We start from the raw sequence: 11,989 nt of genomic DNA, 5'->3' as shown, positions 1-11,989 counted from the left end.
AGAAGGCTATGGGTAAAATCACAACAATAAATCTGTTTTACCACTTCTCAACTCAACAATGAGCCAGCGAAAAAAGATATTTTCATTTACTGAATGAGTAATTTTTTTGATACATCATTATTACCTGACTAGGAAAATTAATACTTTGATAAAAAGGTTTAACAATTACTAACAGCTTTCAACTTTTTTTCCTCCTTTTTGTTATATGGAGGTCACATTATAACTTGTCTTGGAAATAAATTTATTGCTGCCACCTTGCGTATAGATTTTGTGTTAGCCTTTTACAGACCCTAAAATACGCAAATCTTAAAAAATGATAATCATAAAAACATTGTATTTTTATTATAAAAATATATAATAATTTATAAATAATTAATAGAAATTTGTGCTGTCAAATGATTAATCGTGATTAATCACATCCAAAATAATTTTTTGTTTACAGAATATATGTGTGTGTACTGTGTACATTTATCATGAATATATAAAGACATACACATACAGTATATATTTTGAATGTATTTAAATGTATACATTTACATCATATAATTTATATTATATATAAATATATTTAATATTTAAACATAACATATTTGTCTTAAATATGTACATGCATGTGTGTGTATTTATATATGAATAATAAATATACACGGCACACACACACACATATATTCTCTAAACAAAAACTTTTATTTTGGATGCGATTATTACCATGACTATTATTTTCATTGGAAAAGACAAATTTTCCTGTGATGCCTTCCTTTTTTTTTTTTTTACAGTAAACAAATTAAATAAGAATTTAAATGCCTAATTCATTCATTAGTTAAATCAAGATTGCTTGAAAAACACCCAAATATAATTATTTTTTACCATTTCTCACATACACTCTCTCTCTCTCTCTCTCTCTCTCTGTCTTACACACACACACACACACACACACACATAGAGCATACCACAGCCCTTTACATAAAGACATCAAATATCAAAGACGATTCATGAAAAACCTTAAAGATAAATACAAATCCGTTGTTATCTTTGGAGTGTTTTTCATTTGCTGTTCAGGGTCTTATATCAAGAGGCCATGAAAGAGGACTTGTGGGTCTTATGATTAGTGCAGTGCATAAAACAGATGAGATGACCCAATCTAAGTTGCACATAATAAGTATTAAAGTATTACATGATATTAATCCTGCCATTCCATTACTCGCTCAATCACTGCATGCCAACTAATTACTGAGACTCACACACACACACACACACACACACACACTTACATCAGGTCGCAGTAATCTTCTTAGTGCATCAACCAGACTGCTTCTGTACTGGTCAAGAAACAGACTAAGAGAAAAAGAGAAAGACAGAAAAACCCGAAAGATTAGAATGCATTGCAGTGACAATGGTTCCAGATAAAGCAGCAGGCTATTTATTTTCACTGTTTGCGAATAAATCCAGCAGCACGTCAAAAAAAACTGCAGCTCTTTTTTTCCTCAGATGTGAACAAATCTTGTTTCAGTGCTGTGACAGCATTCAAATCAAAGGTAAAACACACACGCTAGCAGAGATGAACGATCAAGGATGTATCAGGTGGCGTGAACATGATACAAAGTAATACAAAGCAACAGAAAAAGAAAAACCCTTCAGTGACACACACAATTACATACGGTATATACAAATTACATACAAATACAAACATATAAATGCATACCATCAAAGAAATAACTTACATTTTAAAATATATTCAAATTGAAAACAGTTATTTTAAATTGTAATAATATTTTATAATACTAGTTTTCACAGCATTTTTAGTCAGCGTAAGAGACATCTTTCAAAATCATTAAAATACTTTTTAATTATTCCAAACTTTTGCCATGCATATATACACACTGTTCTTTGATCTATGGAAAATTAATTAAACACCATTTTTAAAACAGCAACTGCGCATATTCTTGTGCTTTTTACATATTAATAATACTACTGCTATTTTTACAAGAGCAAACCATGTTCCAGACTGAATTTACTTGTAAACTTTTTAGTCCAATCACCTCTGGCCCTATAAAAACACTGCTCTCGTTTGCTAGGGGTCAAAGGTAAGAGTTATGTTGATTAAACCTTATTTTTGAGATCTAACTGGCCACGTCTAGCGGCCACGAGTCTGATGGCTCAAAGCGTTTCATTAGCAGTTCAACTTTTGACCCTGTGTTTTGGGTGGAGTAGGTCAGTCAGGACAATAGAGGGTGAGTTTAGGGGTGAGAGTGCAGGAATGTTCGACTGGCCACACTGGCCTTGACAGGGTACGTCAAACAAAACCCTTCCCACATTACCAATGGTACTTCCTCCTTTACTTCCATATATTGACCAATGTCAATGATGCAATACTTGCCTTTCATTCTTTCTCCTTTAATTAAATGTATTTTCTGTTTAGAAGGTAATGGTAATTAAAAAGGTAATGACCATCCACAACAGCACCAGCAGTATGTCACAGCTTTGGGCAGCAAGATTTGCTTGTCGCAATTGTTGTTGTCATCCTCACCAGTGGTTAACTGACATTCAAATCCCTCTCTCTTGCCTGGCCTGTGTGAACAGTGCATTTACAATGCTATAAATAGAAGTGTGGTAGCATATTACAGAAGTGCATAACTTACAAAGCTTTACCAGGATGACAAACACCGCAAATAGGGCTTGTCTTGAAATATTTTTGAATGTGGTAATATGAAGGTGATGGTAGTAAGATTAAAACATGGGTGGGTTTTTATACTTGATCTGACCTAATCCAGAGTGCATTAACTTCATCCCCTCATTGAAACCTAAAGGATTCGGTGACGGCAGATGAATGACTCATAAAAATCATACTATTAATAGGAGTTTATGCTAAGATGACTGACATTACTAATGATTAGAGAGAAAACCTTTCATACGTGGAGATGTTTTTACAGATATATACTGAATTTCCTTTATGTTTCCTAGACACGTGATGGCTAGTTTTTTAATCATTATTTTTTTAGTTTTCATTTATTTATTTATAGTCTACGTTTTTTTTTTGTTTTTTTTTATGAACAAACTACATTTAAACATAAACCTTAAAGGGGTCATCAGATGCAAAATTCACTTTACAAGTTGTTTGAACATAAATGTGTGTTGGAATTGTTTGTACACATCAATCCTATAATGATAAAAAAAAAAAAATTCTCAAATCAGGCCGTTCTGAGGTTCAGAAGGACATAGTTCTGCACAGGCCACTCCCACAATAGTTGATTGACACTAGCGTCTTACCTTAGACCTACCCTGAGTGAGCTGAGAGCTGTCCACTATTGTGTCGACTCCATTGCAGGGGAAGACAAGAATGTCTCCGATTAATCGATTGAGGAGTTTTGTTGTTGGATGTAACAATGAACATTTACTCCCGACATCTGAGCCGCTGAAGACGCAAAGGATTAACGTTACTTTCATTTTGAAGGGAATGTGCCGATCCCGATCTGCCTAAATGCGTCTATGTTCGCCCGAGTCATTCGTTATCCAGCTTCATCTACAGAAGAAATGAGTATAAAATGTTTTTTTTTATGAATCTTTGCAAATCTCCTTTCCTAAAAACGTGCTAGTTAGCCAGTTTAGCGGCTAAAGTACACAGTACTGCCACGGAAGCGAGGGGCGTGGTCAGCAGAGCTATTTTGCATTTAAAGCGACATGGACTATAATGGCTTGCTAAAAACAGAGCTAATTTTGACATAAAAGGACATAAAAAAAAGGTGTTTTTTGGTTTGTTTGTTGATTATTGATGCACTAATTCAGCTAACTAAAATTTTATGACGCTTCAAACCTTGAAATCACAAACAACTGCACAGAAATCAACACTGAAAGGCTGTAAATGACCAATTTATCTAAACGACATCTAAATAACTGGTAAATTATAAAATTTTTCAGAGCTATTCGAAAAATGATTGACCAGTCCCATTTTTGTGCTATTTTTAAAGCACTTTTATGTGTTGCTTTATTTATTGATTTATTCCTGTGTGCTATTATAGTTAAAAGGGCTAAACAATACAGCTAGACAGCTGATACAAAATATCATACTTAAGTTTTTAAGGTAAGGTGCTCTAAAAATATGATGTGAATAGAAAAAAAAAAAAAAAAAAAAAAAAAAAAAAAAATCACACAATGAGCCAGCACGCTCAACAAGGGGCAAAGTAAACAAGAAAAGGTGACAGAAAGAAATCAGCTAAATAACATAGTAACTTCTTAAAAACTAAAATAAACAAATAAAAGTAAACAAGCGCAAATGCTTTTATCTTGAGTTCACAGACACAGGAAGCTTAGAGGAAGCCAAGATGCCAAGCTCTCTAAGTCAGTCATTCACTACGCAACAAGACCACTGCAAGAATTCACACCGGCCGCCTAAATTACACTGTGTGTGTTTGTGTAGTGAAGTGCTTCAATGTTCTGTGTGTGTGTGTATGTAAAGCAAAATAAACCAGGGATCTCTTAGAGACATGCACTCTCACTTATGGTTCAGTTGCTGTGGGAGGTCACAAAACATTGCCGTTTATTAGACAGCAAATAAAAGATGTTCCCTCTCATGACTACAAACACACACACACACACACACACTCACATACTTAACTGTTCATCTAGTAAATTTAACAGACATGATTACACAACAACTCTTTCACCTAAGGGAATCTCACACACATTGTTTGGAGATTCACCTGTTGGAGTGTCAGGCACCCATCAGCATGGGAACTGCTGGAGGGATCAAGTGGAGGATACTGATGACTGATTCACTTATCGTGGAGCACGGTTGACTGCTTCTTCACATGCTTGACCCTAGCCTGGTGTTACTGCGATTCCAACTAAGGATCTAAGTGATGGGATATGTTGTGTTTTTCCAGAGTGCCATTCCATAGCACTTTAAAACAGACTCCCTGCGAGCATGTTTACATGTAGTCACTATAGAAATGGAGCTGAACAGAAATGGGGTACGGTTTAAACCTCCATTATAAAGTCATTAACACACATTATATAATGTATACGAAACTTAAAATATCAGTAGTTCATGTACATTCATTATCAATGCAAATGAAAACACTGAATAAAGGTCTCAAGATATATCTATTTGACATACATTATCATACATTTGGAAAATAAAGCTGGATGTCAGGCCAATCTAAGAGTAGGGCATTGAGATTTTTACACATGAGCAACTTATGATCCAGTGCTTTCAGTGCATCAGAGCAGCATGGAACTAATTTCTAGATATGCTGTGGGTTTGGGTTGCTTATAACTTGAATTTTGGAAATAGACATGTGCTAATCATTTTCCCAAACTTATAATGAAAAGTGCTTATAAACTGGCTGTTGTCAACAAAAGAGATGTTTCTCTCTCTATGCAGTTTTATGCCAAAAAAGCTTGATGGTCGTTTAAGATTGCATGATTATTATTATTATCATTATTTTATAGTCATATTGATACATAATCACAACATTTTGGCCAAATTGTCCAGCTCTACAAATCAGCACAGCCAACCTAGAGAGAAAAATAAATAAATAAAATCGCAATCGCAATTTATTATCATAAGAAAAAAGGCAATTATTAAAAAATATATTTTACAGACATTATTGTAATTCTCAAAGGTGCACTCTCGACAACCTTTTTACAATTTGTGGCCATTTTTTAAGAAATATTCAATATAGTAAACAGGGAAACACTTTACTTTTTTTAAAGGGGTTATATAATGCGATTTCAAGTTTTCCTTTCTCTTTGGAGTGTTATAAGCTGATTGTACATAGATAAGGTCCCTGAAGTTGCAGAATAAAGTCTCAAAGCCAAGGAGATATTCTTTATAAAAGTTAAGACTCCGCCACGCCCCCCAAAAATGGCTCATTCAAACACCCCCCCACATGTCTACGTCATGATGTGTAAATATTTGCGTAATGCTGCCCAAATGTTCACGCAATGAAAGAAGGCGTGGTTCAGTAACCGCAGTTAGTGTTGATGAAGCCATGACAGGGAGACGCTGTGTGTTTCTATGTGAAAGCTAAAGCACTTTATTTGGCCTTCCGAAAGTAGATGCATTTAGGAATCATTAAGATTACTTACAACAGAACAGCACAACCCAGATGTTCGAATTTGTGCAACGCATTTTATGGACGACTGTTTCGTGAACCTAGGAGAGGAGGTAATTCTGACTTTGCTATGACAATCTGGCGCTTCTGAATCAGCGACTGTAAGTAGGTTTTGTTATTAGTTTAAGTCAAGTCAAGTTGAGCTTTACTGTCATTCCGCTACATGTGGGGACATACAGTGGAACGAAATGTCGTGCCTCGCAGGACCACGGTGCTACATAAATACAGACATACAACAATGAAGTAAAAAAACACTTTAAACCTATAAACCTATAAAAAACACTATAAACCTATACACAACTAACCTATTGACAGATTTAACTAACCATATTTCAGGAGGTAGGGGTTTGCATGGGGTTTCAGAGGGGGGCGGGGTGGTTTGAGTTCAGGGCTCTCACAGCCTGGGGGAAAAAGCTGTTGAGCAGTCTGGCGGAGCGGGCTCTGATGCTCCGGTACCGTCTTCCAGATGGTAGGAGCTGGAAGAGACTGTGGGAGGGATGGGTGGAGTCCTTCATGATGCTGTTGGTTTTGCTGGAGCATCGTGTAAGGAAAATGTCCAGGATGGAGGGGAGAGGGGCACCGATGATCTTTGCAGCTGTGTTCACTGTCCGCTGGAGGGTCTTGCGGTCAGCAGCACTGCAGTTCCCGTACCAGACAGTGATGCAGCTGGTCAGCACACTCTCAATGGTGCCTCTGTAGAACGTGGTAAGGATGGGTGGAGGGAGAATTGCTCTTTTCAGCTGGCGGAGAAAGTGTAGGCGCTGTTGTGCCTTTTTGGAGAGTGACATGGTGTTGGTGGTCCAGGTGAGATCCTCTGTGATGTGCACCCCCAGGAATTTAGTGCTGCTGACTCCACAGTCGAGGTGTCGATGGTCAGTGGGGGGTGGTCAACGGAGTTTCTTCTGAAGTCCATCACAACCTCCTTTGTCTTCTCCACATTGAGGTACAGATTGTTGGTGCCACACCATTCAGCCAGCTGTGCCACTTCCTCTTTGTAGTGCGTATCATCGTTGTTGCTGATGAGACCTACCACTGTTGTGTCATCAGCAAACTTGATGATGTGGTTGGAGCTGAACTTGGCAGTGCAGTCGTGGGTCAGCAGTGTGAGGAGCAGCGGGCTGAGCACACAGCCTTGTGGGGCCCCTGCGCTCAGTGTGGTAGTGCTCGAGGTGTTGTGGCCGACACGGACTGACTGAGGTCTTCCGGTTAGAAAGTCCAGAATCCAATTACACAGGGAATTGTTAAGGCCTAGCAGGTTTAGTTTGTTTATGAGCTGTTGTGGGATTATTGTGTTGAATGCCGAGCTGAAGTCAATGAACAGCATTCTAACATAGGAGTCTTTATTTTCTAGGTGGGTAAGAGCCAGGTGGAGGGTGGAGGAAATTGCATCGTCCGTAGAGCGGTTTGGACGGTATGCTAACTGGAGCGGGTCGAGTGTGTTGGGGAGGCTGGTTTTGATGTTGTGCATGACTAGCCTCTCAAAGCACTTCATCATGATTGAAGTCAGTGCTATGGGACGGTAGTCATTGAGACAGGACACAGGTGATTTCTTTGGTACCGGTATGATTGTTGTGGATTTGAGATGTGGGGACGACTGCCTGGCTCAGCGAGGTGTTGAAGATATCTGCAGCACAGTCTCTCAGAACACAGCCAGGTATGTTGTCAGGACCCGCAGCCTTGCGTGGGTTAATCCTAGATAGGGTCTTCCTTACGTTGGCTGGAGACAGACAGAGCGCCCGGTCGTTGGGAGGTGTGGGCAGTTTTTGTGCAGGTGTGTCATTCTGCATTTCAAACCGTGAATAAAAGTGGTTGAGTGCATCGGAGAGGGATGTGTCCTCATCACAGGCCTGTGGCGGGGCTTGTAGTGAGTTTAAGTATTTGCTATTGACTGTTCAAATGCGGAGTTTTGCGTGTCGTGTGTTAGTGTATGTGTGAGAGAGAGAGAGAGAGAGAGAGAGAGAGACAGGGTCACATTACAGTGGAGTCAGCGGTCTTAATCGTGGCTTGTGTGCAAATACACACGAGCTTCATCACTGTGTCTCTCACGCGACTCTGTTCCCCTCTCGGGCTTGAACTGATGATAAAACTAAGGACATTATTGACTATCTTTACATTTATTTTGAAAGATGAAGCTCGCGATTATGGAAAGGGGCGTTACATTTTTGACGAGTGCTTACGGTGTTTGGCCAATCACAATGCACTGTGCCAGTTGGCCAATCAGAGCAGACTGCGCTTGTCGGACGGAGGGGCTTGTAGAAAACGACGCGTTTGAGAGAGGCGGGGCATAGAGGACCTACAATAATGTACAGTATTTGAAAAGTAATGTATTTTTTGAACATTAAAGCATGTCAACATATTCTGTTACACCAAATACACAAAATAATGATCTTTAAAAGAGCATCATATGACCCCTTTAACTCTGCTGTTGCAGTTACACTGATGTTTCATTTACACATTTCTTGTGGTGTAATGCTGAGAACAAGGGCAAGCAGGATCCAAATTTAGTCATTTTAAAAACATAATAACAAAAGTACAAGAAACTCTGAAACAGGGAAACAAGAAAAGACCTACTGCTTCACATGGGATTCTAAAGTGCTCACCTAATGGACACTAGACTATACCATTAGGAAGAGCTGTCAATGGCAGAGAAGGTCACATGACAATGATAAAATGGCAGTAGTATGGCATGTAGTGTATGGCATGTAGTGTTTAGGTTTTCATTCATACTACACACCTATACATTAAATGCAATACCTATTTAGACAGTATATTTTCAAACACAGCTAAGCACACAGATGCAGACAATCAGGGAATAATGATGGGAGGAACAGGAAACAGGAACAAGACAGAACTACAAACTAAAAGACTACAAAACAAGAGCACATACTAGCAATACATTACATATACAATATTAAACAGGCCCATGTGAAAGAGACACATGAACACTTCTTAATAGAAACAGCATATCAGTCTTTTACCTTCTCAGCAGTGAGGAAAAATCTCTTTAAACAAAGCTTCACAAGTCAAGGAAAGAGCTGTGGGCCTCGAGTGTAATTTAATGCTTTTGTCAACTCTTAGCGTAGCTACAAAACACAGTTTTCAGACAAGAATAGCATTGTCTTGTGAAGACAAAGACGAGGTGAAACAGAGGGCTGTCTTTTGGAAGAACCTTTTGCTATCATAGCTGAGACTATGTCTCTATCGCTCTCTCTCTCTCTTCTCCTAGTGTGAGTGCCGCTGCATTACGTCCTGCCTTTCTTGACGACTGTCTGAAAGACTATAATTAATCGGAGCAGAAGTGTGGCTGTTGACCTTTTCGCAGGTGATCGTCAGCATGGCTATGTTCATTAATCGCTGAGCGATCACTCTCCTGACGACGGCAATTACAGATGAGTTGCCAGTGCAAGCAACGGGGGGACAGCCAACGCGGCATGATTCATCCTCATGTACCTTCTTCCACTCTCTCTCTTCACACACAGACACACACATGTAGTATCTCCTTACTACACACAAATCAATCTCATGCTGGCCCTCTGCTGCACATTTTACCTGCGTATTAGCTGCCATTTGTCTGACATTAGAATAATAGTAGGCTGTACCAGGCTTTAGTGATCATCGCCAGAGAACACACAGGTATCATTATACCCCGCCTCCACCAGCCTCACCACTTTGTGCTAGATAGAGACAATACCAAAGAACACCCTGTTTAGAGCTGGGCTTATAACAATGTAATAAACTATAATTGTGTTAAGGAAAAAGTTGATAAGGAAAATGTGTATGATTTGAAAATGTCTATAATTAGAGTACTAATTAGGGTTATTATAACATGCAATGAGAGCAGGAATCAGAATCAGAGAATCAGACATGAATACACAAACCAATACAATCTCGCTAATAATCTCCTGTATTCATTGGACATTTTCTGTGCATTTTAATGTGTAGATTTAATATAAATGCATAAAATATTGGCAAACATTACATTATTGGAACACAGTTTAACATGTAAAATGTATTAAAGGGGCAGTTAATCACAAAATGTATATCGTTATATCGTTCCAAACCTGTATGACTTTTTCTTCTGAATAAAGGAAATAAGATATTTAGAAGATTGTTTCAACTTTTTTTTTTTTCGACTGTATAATGAAAGTCAGTGGGCTCATAAAAAACATCGGAGCGCATTCACTTTATATAGAGAATTATACAGAAGAAATAAAGTCACACAGGTTTGCAGCGCCACGAGTGAACAAATGATGACAATTTTAAATTTTGGGTGAACCATTCCTTTATCAACTACATGACCATGTATATAAAGAGAACTGTTCATCTTTGATCACATGATGCCTCCCTAAGCTGGATTTCCCAAACTATCCAACATAGCATTCAAGCAACATTACATTTTCTTGCATTACATAATAAAGTCTGAATGTACCAGTGGTAAAATTTACATCCGAATGATTGTAAAAGACTAGTGTAATGCACACACAACAACACATTTACACAGACACACAAAAGAGAGAAAAAAAAAACAATGGTTCCACATGTTCAGGAACTGGCTAATTGAAATGTTTGTATTGCTCCACAATCTCTCCCTCGCTCTCTTTCTCTCCTTGCACAGGCATAATTATTTGCAATTTGCCTAAGACATCCATTTGCTGGGATGCCAAGCATGAAAAAGAGGCAATTTCTGAAAAATGGAAATGCCTGGCGGAGCTGGCGGAGGGGAAATAATGCAGTGCCATCCACGAGCTGATGGCTGCCATCTGATAAGCGTTACAGGCGCAGGAATATTAATGCCACATCACCGGGATACAAGGTGCACACTTTTATTGAGGGTGTAGACATATTGTGGCTGGAGATGCTAGTAAAGTGTGAGATATGATATTTATTTTTTAATAGCTGTAAGAACAGCTGGTTTGGAATGATGTACAGAATCTCTTCGCTTTCTCAGAATCATATAGCAGTATAAAAAAAGGCCTGAAAGAAATCTGTTTTGGAGGTGTCGTGCGACAATTGTGTAAAGGTGTCATGTTTTGGGTGATGGTGGATCTCTGAAGAAGTGACAGTTCAACAAAAGGATCAACCTACCAGTCAGCGCACATCACCACGTCAAAGCGACCCTCCAGAGCAGACACATCGGCCTCATTGTCCCATCTCACTACCCTGAAAGAGGACAGAACCAGAATGATAGCTGCGATGTCATCAACCCTGTTGCGCAATTTATCATTCACCCCCGTAATCCCTCATAATTCTGCATCCAGAGACATTTCACATACCTGACACTCGCTTTATTTGCGCCGTTGTCTGGCGGCGATCGTATACTCTCTTTTCTTTAAGTGCTAGGGCCGGTTTCCAGGCAAGCAAATCTGATTATTAATTAGCCATTATTAACAGTCAGTAAACAAAAATTACGTCTTGTGGAAATACAATCTCCTCTCTCAGTGGGGGTCCGCGCTGCTTATTCACTGACTTGAGAAAGCGTATCCACCCCCCCTCCCTGAACCAATCACACGCGACCTTCACCCCACTCAAACCGCGCGCTCTGACAGGAAGCCTAATCTCTAAAGAAAACAATCAAAGTAATGCAGGCTAATTATACGTTTACTCTTTCACTTCATCAGCCCAGTGTAAATACACAGGGAGGGGGAAGTGTGCAGAGCAAAAGAGAGGAGAGGAGACGAGAGGGGGAGAGAGTGGTTAGATCACTGAGTGCCAAAATTACTTTTTAGGTGATAATGCATTTGCGTGATGGTGTGCACAGTGGATGAGCTGTGTTTTGGCAAATGTGAGAGAGGGGTGTTAGAGAGAGTGTGTGTGTTTGAGTTTTCTAGATGAGGGCATTCAATCACGGAGAGTGGCTCATCATCGCTCTGCCTGGA

The 11,989-nt window shown here is 39.1% G+C and overlaps 1 protein-coding gene across 1 annotated transcript in view; it reads right to left on the bottom strand.

Annotated features, from left to right (window-relative positions):
* LOC306882327 (calmodulin-lysine N-methyltransferase-like) overlaps positions 1-11,989 on the bottom strand; it is a 114,955-nt gene that overhangs the window by 11,758 nt on the left and 91,208 nt on the right. Inside the window, exons 8-9 of the mRNA XM_079436875.1 lie at positions 11,199-11,273; positions 1,272-1,335 (exon numbers count right to left, since the gene is read on the bottom strand). Coding sequence (XP_079293001.1) covers positions 1,272-1,335; positions 11,199-11,273 — 139 coding nt within the window. The remainder of the gene's footprint in view (positions 1-1,271; positions 1,336-11,198; positions 11,274-11,989) is intronic.

Source organism: Barbus barbus (genome assembly GCF_936440315.1).
Source record: "Barbus barbus genome assembly, chromosome: 16".
Classification (NCBI taxonomy): Eukaryota; Metazoa; Chordata; class Actinopteri; order Cypriniformes; family Cyprinidae; genus Barbus; species Barbus barbus.
Note: the sequence above shows the minus strand (reverse complement) of the source record. Positions and strands in the feature narration are given on the sequence as shown.